Source organism: Pseudomyrmex gracilis, unplaced genomic scaffold, assembly GCF_002006095.1.
Source record: "Pseudomyrmex gracilis isolate BER0280 unplaced genomic scaffold, ASM200609v1 scaffold_23, whole genome shotgun sequence".
NCBI classification, from domain to species: Eukaryota; Metazoa; Arthropoda; class Insecta; order Hymenoptera; family Formicidae; genus Pseudomyrmex; species Pseudomyrmex gracilis.
Window position 1 is genome coordinate 982,101 of NW_018020607.1, and position 14,355 is coordinate 996,455.

General features: G+C 41.2%; 1 protein-coding gene across 25 annotated transcripts in view; it reads left to right on the forward strand.

The window, feature by feature from the left end:
* Positions 1-14,355, forward strand: part of LOC109852009 (CUGBP Elav-like family member 1) — a 406,212-nt gene that overhangs the window by 349,900 nt on the left and 41,957 nt on the right. For all 25 annotated transcript variants that reach the window (XR_002249961.1, XR_002249960.1, XM_020422721.1 and 22 more), the window contains one exon: positions 5,182-5,230. Coding sequence is in view for 23 of the 25 variants with exons in the window: in XM_020422721.1 (XP_020278310.1) it covers positions 5,182-5,230 (49 nt within the window). In the remaining 2 variants the exon portion in view is untranslated. The remainder of the gene's footprint in view (positions 1-5,181; positions 5,231-14,355) is intronic.

Below are 14,355 nucleotides of genomic sequence, written 5' to 3' on the forward strand. Positions count from 1 at the left end.
GAGAGGGAGTCAAAGGAAAAAGAAAAGGATTTGAGGCTCGGGAATGCGTTTTTTTTTAAAGCGTGACGACGCGGAAAACCGGGGATGGTGCAACTTTAAATCCAGTCGTCACTTCCCCTTCCTCTTCTCCCTTCTCTCTCTTTCCGCACCTCTCGCGCGAAGATTATAAAAATTACCCTCCACCGGCTCGCACAATGGGGTCGAGATTAAAAGTCACGAAGCCGGAGTCAGCAGGCGTCGCGCCGGGCAGGAAAGCGGAACTGCTACTCTCGCAGTCCGGACGCGGCCGAGCTAAGAAGGATAAAGGAGCTTCGGTGTACTCTCTGGAAATGAGCGGGACGCGAGAATACATAAGCAGCAAGATGTAACTTTAAATCGAGTCTTTCCTTCAAAATGTGAGACAGGAGGTGCGTGTCTCTCAAAAAACTTGATGGCTTCAAGTTGATCGAAACTTGAAAAACCATGTATATATGAAATTTGGAAAATATGTAAATTTATTAGTTTATTGTGAAAAAGTTTATTATAAAATACTGTTATATCCGATATGTGACTTCTGAATTGTTCGTAACAAAAAAGAAAATAATATTTGAATTTATATTGAGATAATAAAACTAAAATTTAGCTTCCTAACGCGTAAAGCATTTCGAAGAATGCGCCGTGCGAGTAATTGAAGAATTCCTTATCAATAAGAGTGGATTAAAATTCAGCGGGATAAAAGGTCCGGTCTCCCCGACCGATGATGTGGAAAAAGAAATTCTGCGGGAGAAAACTTGCACTTTCCAAATGAGGATGAAACGCCGGCAGAGAAATTTGCGAACGTATATATAACTCCTACCGCGCGCGCTGTCGGCTCCTTCTTTTGCGCGGAAACTGTTCAACTTCATTTCTTGTGAGAAGAGTCTAGATTAAAAATCGAGAAACGCCCGGTCCGTCAAGGGGGAGATTGCACGTTCGGAAGCTCGGAAGCCGATTACGCTTCACCTATTCCAGATATTTTATTATTCCAAGAATATCAGCCACTCGTTTTGAGGAAAGAGAAAAAGGAGGGAACATTTAAACCCCGGGGATCTCGTTTAATTTCTCTTTCGCAGATATCGCCCCGGTATCGTTTTCGAAATTTTTCTTTCCCGACACTTTTGTGTTTTGCCAGAGACTCTCGCCGCGCGCGTTTCTCGAATTACGGGTCTCAGTGAAAATCCTCGCAAGTCTTGAAACCGTCCGTCGACTTCAAGCGGGATCGCCGTGCACGAAATTACCGAATCGGCCTGCAATATAAAGGTACGATGCGGAAGGCACTAAACCCAAACGCGGCACGCGCTTAGCATAGATATGAATTTCATGTCGGTTCTCGCACGGTGCGATACGAGAAATTCTTTCGCGTTTCGAAGTATCGAGGAGATTCGCAAATAGAATATCTTGAATTCTCTCTCCCGGGATCTGTACTCTTTAACAAAACTCTCTTGTCCACGAGCAAGATTTTTTATTTTTTACGCCATAGTTTTCTTTCAACATCGTAAAACCTATCCTTTTCTTTTATATTTTTATTGCGGTTCTTGCTTTAATTAAAAATAACGAGAAATTAATGCTTTCTTTTTTATATAAATGACCGCTCATTTATCCGTCAGAAACGCATTTGCAAATATTCAAAGATAGTTTGCGCGACTAGTCTTCGCTGTGAGCGTTCCGCTCGTTGATTTAGGAGACCGGCTAGTAGGCATCTCTCCAAGCAACATAGTCGAGTGATCCAGTACTCTATTTACGAGCGTGTAAAATATTCTTGATCTATTGGATCATTTAATTTACGTAGATTAATTGCCCGGCCGTAGATTAATAAAAAGTTTGTTACGACATCACTTAGAGCTTACGACAAATAAAAGCACACGACCGTGTGTGTCTTAAACGACTGTGTGTGTACGCGTATTTTACGTTTTATAAAAGAAAATTAATGTAGTTCTTATTATATCGGCAAAAAAAGATAAAGCATATAGTCAGATTGTTGTTGGTTCAAGCGCGTAAGCGACTTTGTCGCTGACTATGCCACAGTCATAAATTAAATCGTAAGGCAAAAGGTTAATTAATCTCGGAAGACTGTGGTTGAGTCACTTGTGACCCGAATAATGAATAATCAAAATGTCACTTCGCGCATATACATACAAATATAGCGTACTAAATACATATTTTTCATGCTTTTAATAAATTTTTTTGTCTCAAGACAGTTTCTTTCTATATACGGAGAATAAAGAAGCTATTGCGCAGTTCCGTGCTCGTATTGTTAAAGTACACGCTCATATAAATGTATATATTGCGTTATATAGCGAATCTGGTGCATCCAGATTGCATCATCGTTGTGGTATATGGGTCGTTAGTCGATGCGCATAATCTTCGATCACAATCGCAACCGGTGGGCCGATTACACCCAAGCTCGGCTTATCGATCCCGCAGGTCGATATGGATATCGAATACAAATCTTGGGGATGATCCTTCCCGGACGCAGACGGCTCGCGAGATAGACCGGAGGCACAATTGCAGGCAACCCAGTTTTGGGAATGAATAGCAAATGAGCACCCGAGAGCTTCCCCGGCGCTAACACGATGCTCTCTCCGGGGGCGAGGTCTTAACCTTTTCGCCGCTAAAAACAACTTGATGAATTACATTTACGAAGTCGCGGAATTAAAGTACCAAGTTGCAGAACTCTATTCTTACGGGACTTTTTTGCGCGATATCCACGAATTTACAAAAGATTGAACGTACGTTTGTATTGACGTAACGTTTCACAAAACCGAAAGTAAATTTCAAAGTCTGATTTCAATTTATTTGTGGCAGATTGTTTTCGATTCTTCTCGCAATAGACTAAGGGATTTTTTTGGATAAACAACAGTTTTAAACAACAAATGCTGCGCACACTGACACATATTTTTCTAAATTACGCATCGATTGTTCTCGTAACGTCATTCGTCATCTTGAAATATTATAATTGTGACGTGTCGCACGTATTTGTGTTGATCAGCGCGACGTGTCAAAAGAAAACGTGTTTCGAGCTTAGTTTTCCGCAACATTGTGAGTCATTCATTACTAACAGTTCGCGTCGAGAATCTCTCGAAAGATTTCGAAAAGCGCTTGTCGTTGTCGGGGCGCACGATGGCGTTGCGATTTAACGAGCGCAGCGATTAAATTAGAAACAAGGAGTTCAAAGAACGACCCAGATCGTGATTCCTTGCTCGTCGTTTGCGGTGAAGTACCGTTCGCGATCGATACAATTCGAGGGTCGTAAAAACCGATGGCTTATTCCACCCGACACGTAATAACCATCGCTATAATAAACGGAAATGTCAGAACTATCTGCCATTTTCTTCGAAAGAGGGAGGTTCCGTATATATCACGCGCTCATAAAAATGTTATCTTTTTCATTCTCGTTATCTCTCTCTCTGTCTCTCTCTCTTCTTTCTTTTTCTCTTTTTCTCTCTTTCACTGCTTGCAGTTATTTCGTTATGGCGCGATAATGCATCACCGTAAGGGCTTAAGTTTACGATCGCGGCCATTGCCGTGTTTTTTATTCATCGGCGAATAATCACCTCGCTAATTTTTTTATGAGTGTCCACGCAAAACTTATAAACCGATATCCGAGGTAGTTAACAAAAAGGGAGATATTACATAAATTCGAGCCATATGCAAAGAATACGTTCAAGAACCATATTAATTATAGCAAATTTAATAAATGGAAAACATTCACGCGCGGATTATAAAGCAGTTGAGGTTTATTATCGATTATTGCAATACACCGCAATTAAAAAAAAAATATGTTTAATTGACCGCACTTTTTATCCGAAAATCTCCACGAGTGCTATTGAAATAATCTGAGAGCGTGTTTTAAACATACACACGAAAAAATACGAGAGGCCGCGCGCGCCTGCACGTGTTCGGCCACGATAACATTCATTCGTTCGAAAATCGCTTGCAACTCTCGCGCGCGCTCTGTTTCAATCGCATAATTGCTAAAACATCACTTGCAGCGAATTTTATCCTGTGGCCGAACCCGCGCAATTAAATTTGGCGTAAATCGATTTTATTGCAACGAACGATAGATAATCGCGTGTATAGAGCGCGCGCGCGCTACACATACCGGTTCTTATCTGTTCACAAAAATACACGGCGTGTGTTTGTTCCGCGAACGCGCGGCCGGTGTCATCGATTCATTGCGCAGAAAATCTCGTTGCGCACGTACGAGCGAACAGATACGCCGAAATGATTTCCATATTCACACAAGCGAACCGGGAGTTATACAATAAACCTACTTTTCCGAACGTGCTTTCTGCGCGCTCCACTCATAAATAGCGTTTATCAAAGAGATATCGCGCATTCCGATGGCCTTTCAATATATCTGACATGATGTTGGTATAATGAACACCCCAATATATATCGGGATAATTTTATCCGCTCTCATTCTGCCACTCCATTCAATTATTATACAACCGCTTTCTGTGCTCTATCTGATATTTTTTATTTTATTGATTTTCACCATTTTGACTGTATTTTTCAATTTTCCATGTTTTTTTATTTTTTTCAATGTGTTTTTCGATTCGCACGCGTCGTTGCGATAGTGGTTTTTTTTCCGAGTCTTCCCTGCTGATAAATCGAACAGATTTCATCGTGCAATATCTATTGACATGCAATACGACTGTTACTTTTTGAAACGAAAATCCGAAGAAGTTGCCAGTAATGTTTCTTTCGATTTGCTCGCGTTGTTGATTTTTGTAATAAACGGAGAGACATTCCAGGCTTCCTTTTGTAACAAATCGAACATATTTTATCATGTAATTGACACAACTGATATTTTTTTGAACAAGAAACGTGACGTCGCGCTCGATTTTCAGTTTTGCGTTTGCAAAATAGGAAAGAATCCTTAGGTACAACTGGACTCTCGTCTCTGTGTAAGTGCAATGGAAACGAACACATCGCGGAATACGACTTCTCGTCGTTGCATTTTTCAGACAGCGCGGAAACGAACTTTACACGCGAACTCCGACGTTCGCTAACACCGGCGGTGTCTTATCGGCGTAGTCTTATCAATAATAAATGTCGCTTTTATTACACCCGAACGCCTTCGAAGCGCCGATGATAAGGTCGCACTCGTGTACAAACTCAATTTCAGAACTCTACATTGGTGACTTCTTTTATTTTCAGATGCGCCATCCGATTCAGATGAAGCCAGCCGACAGCGAGAACCGAAACGGTGAGTGAAAACTTCAATTATTTCAACTTTAATTATTTCGGCGAATTGCGCCACATCGAGACGTTAGCGCGAGCTGTAATTATATCGCAATGATATTCCAATAAAAAAAAGAATATTTAATCAATTTTTATTAAAGAATTTAATCTAAATTTTGCTTGAACGCTTGTCTCGCGAATTTCTGTAAGAAATAAAACTACGCTTCACATAACGTCAGGTATAACAAGACCTCGACTAATATGGCTGTTTTAATGGCCGCGCTCACTCGTGTTGAAGTTCCGGAACGACTAAGACCGGAATTCCGGGCGAAATGGCATGAGACGGTGGTACAACAACCGAAAGAGTAAACAATACCGGTCGCGAAGGCAAGGTTAACTCTCTCTCTCTCTCTCCGCGTCGCAATCTCGGCGGAGAATGCAGCTCAAAGCCTGTTCATTAAGTGCTAATTAATTGGCTGAATTGAGGAGCTTGTCGAGATTGCGTAGTCAAAGAAGACATAATCGAGCTGCGAAGCACCGAAGTGGTAGGATGATAAGGTCGACCGAGAGAGTCGCAAGATCGAACAGGAGAATGAACAAATTTCTCAGCAACAATACGCAAATACAAGACCAGAAAACGCGACGATGCAGATCGATTTGCACGCGATAGTCGCTTTATTTTTTAATTTGACTTTTACATACAAATGACCAAAACTAAACGTGATTTTTGTTGAAAAACAAGTACAAAATCGTCATTCCTCGCAAATGTTATTCGTGTCGTAGATTGTATTTGAGTCTTCTAATTTTTTCCGAAACGCGTGCCGATGCGACGCATGTAGAAAATTTGAAAACGTCGAAAAGCGTATCGAATGGCGACGCGAAAACCGGCGTCCGAGAGTCAACGAACGCGGGCAAAACGCGCGATTTTTTTACGGATAACTGCGCCGCGTTAGCAATAAAAATCCGACCGGCGTGGCTGGACGGCGAGGGGAAGTGGGAAAGAGGGAGACGCGCGGTGTAACGTAGAGCGTATATAAAACCGGGCACGTCGGCGGGACGACGCAAAACGAATGCTAATGAAATATTAACGACACCCGTCACGTGCTGCGCTCGGCTGGACCCGCTCGATTCCTCTTTCCTCCCTCTCTTTTTCCGTGTCCTACCTTCCTTCTCTCGCTCCGCTCGCTATCCCGCTTATATCCTTTACGCTCTATCCTCCTCTTCTTCGTTTTTACTCATCCCGTTTCGTTTTTCTCTTTTTTTGTTTTGTTCCGCATAAGAATCCTCCGGAGAGATGTTCGCGCGCGGCCGCTTTTTACATGGGCGGGAGCAACGCCGTCGTTTCGGGGGGCGTAGCGGCGCCGTAGCGGGCGCTGCTGCGCCTTGCAAATGACGTGCCAAATTGTAATCACGCCAAGATTCAAGCGGCTTTACACCTCGCGTTTAGCGCTAACCCGAAACCTGATTCTGACACTTTGTTTGTTACGGTCGGGGCTTGCGCAGTTGCGCGAACAAGATCCCAGATCGAGTAACCGCGTTACATGGACCGACGCTCGATCCTGTTTACTAGCAGTTAGGCATCAAGCAGAAGTTACTTCGTTGGTTAACCATTCAATCGCGACGGCTCCGCCGTTGAACTCGCGCCGCGATTTTTCGATCGAGTAGTTAGCTGGTGGAGTCCCCGAGCTGCGTGCGAAAGCGTGAGAAAGTAATTTAATCGAATCGGCAGGAAGACAACTTTGACAATTTCTTGGCGGTGAAAAGATGCGCCCGACGATCTAATGACTCGATTTATTAGCGCTCGTGAGAAATAAATTTTTTTAAACGTTATAAAGGCAAACATATTTAATGCAAAGAACACGACAAGAAAAGTTCGTTGCAAGTATCCATTATTAGTATCGGCTTAATAAATTGATAGATTACGTGTGTGATTATATATCTTGAAGACTTTATAGAAGTAATAAAGACAATAACGTTACAATGATAATTTATCTCTTATCGCTGATGAGCGCGATCTCGTTTCACTCATGACGGAGCAAACGGAAGTAGGGTAGAAGCGCATAGCGCGTCGCATAGCAAAAGTGCATATATATAAAAATGAATAGACACGACGTGGTGTAACCGGAACCGAGATCAGGCTATTCGTAACCACGCGCACGTGCAATACGGAAAAGGATTTTTCCATATAGGATGCGGGACGTGCGCCGCCATGAATAGCGCCGTTGCGGCTACATGCAAATCCCGGTAAAACGGGAAAATAGTAAACAAGATGAAAGAGAGAGAGAGAGAGAGAGAGAAAGAGAAAGAGAGAGCGGGTGTTATCCAAGTATCAGAGTATTATAGTCGCTTTTGTCGTTAGGCGAATTTCGCGAACGCGCCACGTCGCAACTGATGTATAAGCCGAATTCGAATAAAGCATCTCCCGGGCTCGCGCGTGTAAAGAGCGCGAGATTAGTTTGAAACGTGAAACTTACTTTCCCGAAAACACGCGGAGTGGCACAGTGTATTGTGCGCGCGTGTGTATGTGTACGTGCAGTGCGGCGAGCATCGGCTCACAACTAGTGTAACTGCAGTATTTCATCGACTGAAACTGTGGATTTAGTGCATAGTGACGTTTACGAGCATCACTCGATATTTATCCGCCAACTCGGATTGAATTTATTCAGATGATAGTGCTTTAGATAAAAAAAAAAAAAAAAAAAAAAAAAAAAAAANGGCGAGCATCGGCTCACAACTAGTGTAACTGCAGTATTTCATCGACTGAAACTGTGGATTTAGTGCATAGTGACGTTTACGAGCATCACTCGATAGTTATCCCCCAAGTCGGATTGACATTATTCAATAGATAATGCTTTCGATAAAAAAAAAAAAAAAAAAAAAAAAAACTAAAATCTGTCGAATAGCAATTGTTATTCGACAGTTTTTAGTTTTTTTTTTTACACAATTATTCTGGTTTGACAATAGTTAACTATTGCGCTAGACATAATAGTTTTTACAATTTGCATGAAATTCGTAAAATCATTTGATTCGACGCGAATGTTTACAAGAAAAACTAATATCTGTTGCTGGTTAAAATGGCGATAAATAGGGACCTTTGTTAAAGTTTCTTCTTCTGTTCTTTTAACAGAAACTTTTCAAATAGAGAACGTCGCGCATTTCGCGAGACGAAAGTTTTGCCTTTTAACAAGATAAGACTTTTTCACGCTGGAATTTTATAATTGCGCACAATGGAGGAAATTTACTGCGAATGAAGGGAAAGCAAACTGCGTCTTCTGTCCTATAATTACTCGCGTCAATGACGTGTGGCGGGCCAGACGGTTTTAGCCAGCAGTTTCCGACGGGATGCACGGCCCGATCAAGGGACCGCCTTGTCAAGCGGGAGACAGCCCCGCGAAAAGAAGAAGCGCGAAGAGAGTGAAAGCTTTATTTATATCCGTGACATTCTGTTTATTTTGGCTGACAGAACGGGGCTCGCTCCGGGGGCTTCTATCCGGTAACAGGTTCTAGTCGAACCCTGTGAGAGTTCCATCGTCATAGTCCGATTATGTCACGCTTTGACGGACTTCGATAGTTCGAACAGTGATTGCAATCGTACTTCTGCAAGCGATATAATTATGGTGAAATCAAAGTTTATTATAAAGCAATGAAAATTTCGGGAAAATGTAGTCTTACGAATTGTCCGAACATATAGCGACAACATTTATGCCATTATTACGTAGGTATACAGGACTCGCGTTATCATTTGCGATTTATGGTTAAGCATAACGAAACGTTACGATGAATTATTATTCGTTCATGCTAATCAAACCGTCCGTTAATCGTAATTAAATTGTTAAGAAGATACAAATCGTGTGAATCACAAAACACATTTTGCCGAACTACTGCTGTATGATATTTTTTCTCTTAAAAAATTCTCTCGCAAGTGAATAATGTATTGTATTAAGCAATTGGTTTCATCCCGAACGAGAAATCGACAACCAAAACTTATGCATACAAATAACAAAGCGTTTTAATAATTAAAACGCTTTTGATTGACCGACTTGGCCAACTGTCTCACGTTCGATCATAACGTACAATTGGGAAGAAACAAATTACGAGCTGACTTTGCAAAGCGTAACTAACGCGCCCCCCCGAGCGATGTTCAAAACGTGTTCGAAGGAAACGTTCCTTGCAATCGTGGAAAATAGCGACACCGAGCAAGGATGAGAGAGTGGTTAGTCTCTTGCGCCACTGAGCATCGGTGATAAGCTTTATCTTATCGGACGGAGAAGCCCAATGAGTCAGCGATAGCGGTTCGCAAGCGAGACACGTACCTGCCGTAATCGTGCATCGTCTTTCGCCTCGCGCGAATACCTTATCTATTGTTTATTGCGTCCATTGCAAAAACGGCCGTATGGCAAAACGGAGGGGCGTTTTGCATTCGCGGCAAATGGCAGGGAATCGTGTATTAGCATGCGAAAATACGCATAATATCCACGTGCGCTTCGCGCAGAATTTTCGCCTCGTCATCGCGCTCGACCTCGACGACACATGTTTAATTAAGCGCGAAATATCTTACGCGAACATTATGGCAAAGTTTTGACTTTCGTACGAAGTTTGTTTTACACGCGACTATCGAAACGCTCACGCAATATGCGCCGGATATTCGCAATGACGTCTTTATTAATTTACTTCAAACCATTTGATTTAATCTCTGTGTGCTTTTTCATATGTATCTTATCTTTTCTCAATAACGAGACGAATGTCTTGATTAATACGATTTTTACGAGCTCTGCGATACATTTTGGAGAAACGCAGTTTTTCGGGATATTTAACTTGTTTTGCATAACGAGATAAGATAACGATCTATTCTCGATATCTGGATATACAGGAAGGAAATAACATCACTATGTAACTCCAAAAAATTTGTGAAATACATTTTTTTAATAAATATCAATTGCAAATCTTACTCTATTGCAAAACTATTGTCGGCAATGTGCGATACACTACGTATAAGAGCAAAATTGTATTTTGATCAGTGAGTATAGTTTTCTCGTGTCGGTTCTTACGAGTTTTCTCTCGACGAAAAGCCGATGGAGCGTGCAAAGAGAGAACGCGGGAATCTTATTGGCGCGTGCCACGTAACGCCCGCCAGACGTGTGCGCAATATTTTTAAGCCTTTCGAGATAGTGCCCTCAGAGAAGTGCACAACGACCGGATTCTCTCGAGTGGCTGTTTCCAGGCACGGGCCGGCGTCGTTCGCCTTCTGCGCGCGGCCGATAAACATCCGGTGAATCGACGTTCGCAAAGGAGCGGTTGTTGCAACATGCGTCAAAGGAGAGCTGTGCGCAAGCTTACGACACTATCCTTTGTTCTTGTTTGTGTCGCGGCGAATTCTACGCGATATCGATTCCCGGCGAGCAGCTTTCAATTGATTTTCAACACAAACAAATGCTCATTACATGTAGTGTTTAATAAGCATTACGTAAATATTTATTAATAATAATATTATCCCAAAAGACACAAAGATAACGTTCTGCGCAATGACTATTAGCAAATTTGCAAATAAATGGAAAAAAGAAACGACTTGAGAACGTTCTAATCCTTCTAAAGCAGAATTTTTACAAAGTACGACGTAACAAATAGCGCGGCCGAAAATAGAATCTCTGCGATAAAATACTCTCATTGTGTTCGGCTGTTGCTTTCCGGGCTAGTTTCATCAGTCGCCTCCGACCACTTTGAAGTTTCCTGAACGCTTCGGTAGAGCGGCACGCACCGCGACCGTTGATCTGGCGCTAACGAGAGTCTATTTAGACCTTTGAATATGCATCGAGCGAGCGCGCGAAGTGCGCGGAAAGTAGATCACGAGGATCAGCGAGTAAATAGAATCCCACTTCGGTAAGCTCTCTCTCTCTCTCTCTCCGAGCTGCGACTTCAAATCGAAGTTTGTTGCGCGATGTTATACTTCGCGGAATTAGCAGTCATGTATCTAAAAGCCGAATATTTAGGACATACTCGAGAGAACCTGATTAAACTCGGAATATATTTAATTCTAATGCGCTGTAATCCTGAAGTTGCTAAAATATCTTGAGAGAAGCGTTGATACTTTGCATCAAATCAGATTGCGATTTCTTGTTACTTATTGAAATACGCTATATTTTTTAACATTTTTAAAAATTAAAAAATCGGGAAATATATAAATTTCAAATAACGATAAAAAAAATTATAAATTAATGTATGTTTACCTGAAGCTTTTGGAAAACACAAGTTTGGGAAATTTATTGAAAAATATGAGGGGAAACAAACGCGCGCAGCATATGTTCGTGTCGCCTCATATAATTCCGAAACGCTAAATGTTCAAGTGCTAGACTGTAATGACAAATTTAGCGGGTCGTGTCTTTCGTGATAATGCGCGGCAATGCGTTTGGCGATGCGAGTGCACATCGGGAAACCCGGGTCTGATCCGTATAACGGGTAATCCAGCCGTGCGATTAAAAGCGGTTGTATGCAGTGGCGTGACCTATTGCGGACCGACAATGCGTGTCCCTGCATTTATGATTCGGGGATATGTGTTTGGCATTCGTTCCGCGCGCCCGGAGAAATATTTTGGCGTAGCACAGTGCGCGTCGCTCGTGTAATCACTCGACGCGCGAAAATGAAGAGCGCAAATTCGAACCTTGTGTCGCCCCGCCGATAAAAACCGCGGTTTGTCACGCGACAACGATTTTGTTTTGCGACATTCTGACCGTTTGAGCATAGATTATATATTTTTGTTACGCCCGTAGTGCATCGAACGTTCGCGCCGCCGGCATGTCCGACCTTGCGTCATTTCGTTTTATACTCCGTTTTTTACTTCAAAGTTTTAAATGTTTTTAACAAAATGCAAAACGCACGCCAAAATACTTTCTTTAAGTATTTTTTACGATACATTTTCAATTAGTAGTTTTTTTTATATATGTAAATACTTTATTATAATAATTTCTTTAATAAATATCGGACAGTGATATTTTGTTATTGCAAAAATATTATTGGTGAAGTTGCTACGTAAATGAAATATTTAAATTCTCTGCTTTTGTAATGTCACGTAATAGAAGCACGTACAGACGCTCGTCGAAATAGATAGACGGGCGCGCGCGATTCGATTTGTATAATAGCTAGAAGATTACACCCAATCATGCGCTTGTACTGGCAGCTCCAATCCAATGCGCGTGCAGCGGAGAATGCGTGTCTCCGCATGTTTGAATCGAATACATCTGGCATTCGTTCGAGACGAAATACCGGGAAGTCATGTAAAGCTACGTTTCTTACGACACAAGAAAATCGTGGCTGACTCGAGGCTACTGATCAAATTTTAAGACAAAAATCGAAATAAGCGCGAAGAAATGTCCAAAGAAAAAATTTTTATCTTCGCGTAGAAACAAAAAACGATATTAAATTTATTTTAAAAGTGAATCGTATTTGGATTTTATTTTTCGCGTCTGTTTTTAAATATTGACAAATCTTAGGCGTGAACAACTCAGAGACATAAGATTCAAAGCTTTCGAGGGAAACTATTCAAGTTTCGTTCTAATCGCACGCGGTTCGGTTTATTTATTGAATTATTGGAAAGTTTGAAACGGAAGTTCGAACTTGCGCCTCGGCTCGAGAAGACCGAACGCAATGATTGAGTTTTGTGTTCTCGCGCTGTATGCAGCGTGTAACTCGCAGAGGGAGCGTGTTCGCGTTAACTTCACAAGTGACTACCGTGTAAGAAAAACAGACACCTCGGGAATAAGGGGAAACCGTGCGCAGGTCGATTGGAACCGGGCCAGACACTTATATATTCACCACATTTACCGACACCCACTATCCGCGTTATATTACAGCCGGTGCGTTTAACATTCGCCGCATAATAAAATCATCTCTCATTGGTACGCTAAATATCGCTATATAACCACGAAGATCGTGTAACGCCGTCCGGCGAATGACAAACACGCTACATGTTGTGTAATCACTCACGCCACATCTCGTGCTATTTTTCAAATACTGTAGTTCAGGTATTGAAATTAATCTCTGGAAAGCTGCAAGAGAGAGAAAAGCGATATTAGATTGCAAATTGAAACGACATTGAGTCGAGTTATGAAAAATTGCTGAATTTTTTTCCACAAAGAAAAAAATATTTATTTGCGTAAATTTTAACGCGTTTGCATTACAATTAGTTTTATTCGAAGAAAGATTTTCATTGTTACAAATTATTTAGCACGTACGTGTATGTATAACGCCCATTTTACACAATAATCTTCGTCAATACAACTAATTCTCGTGTAAACCAGCTTTATTTCTCATAATCGGTCGCAATCCTCTTCCGATCAAGTATTAACCGATTTTATTTATAATACTTGACGAATATGTGTATTCTCCCGACAATGATCGGAGATTTAAATGGTGGATATTGACTGTGCATAACATTAATGCCGTAATATCCATTCTGAAATTATTATTCATTTCGACAAACCTGGCATTTATTAATGTGCTGTGAAAACCCTACGCTGCTAAAATGTAGGATCCGAAAAATAATCAGCACACATACACACATCTCAAATGTCCGTCAGATAAATAATAATGCGCCTCCGATAAAATGCCGCGCGATACTATGTAAAAAATTTGTGCTCGTAATGTGTGTGCGCATATACGGAATTTCAATATAAACACGAATATTACATACGGTTTCCAACTTTGCGCAATTTCTGATAAAACTAAAGTATTAAACGGACAAGTATATTTGGAAGATAATAAAGATAAATATTTTATTTTACATTTATATCATATTGTGTTAGTACGTGTAAATATTATGTTACAAGAGTTTTATGATGTTTTTAAATACACACATTATTTATGTAATACATATAGGTGACTTTGTACTTTTTGCATTTATACTTACACGTTACAATATTAAGATTTTTTATGAACTTAGCTTCTTTTGCGTTTAGGCAAAATGGAAATTCGTGATTCTTGTCAGGTGCGGGAAAACAAGACGTAATCTATTCTTTAGAAAATAGCTATCTCAGATGCCTCCCCTGAGCTTCCCTTAACGACTTTCCGAAGACCGACGACGGCATGAAACTTGTTCGAAGCCATAATCTTCCTTTATCGAAGCGGCCGTAAATCCGGGCACGAAATGACGATCTCGAT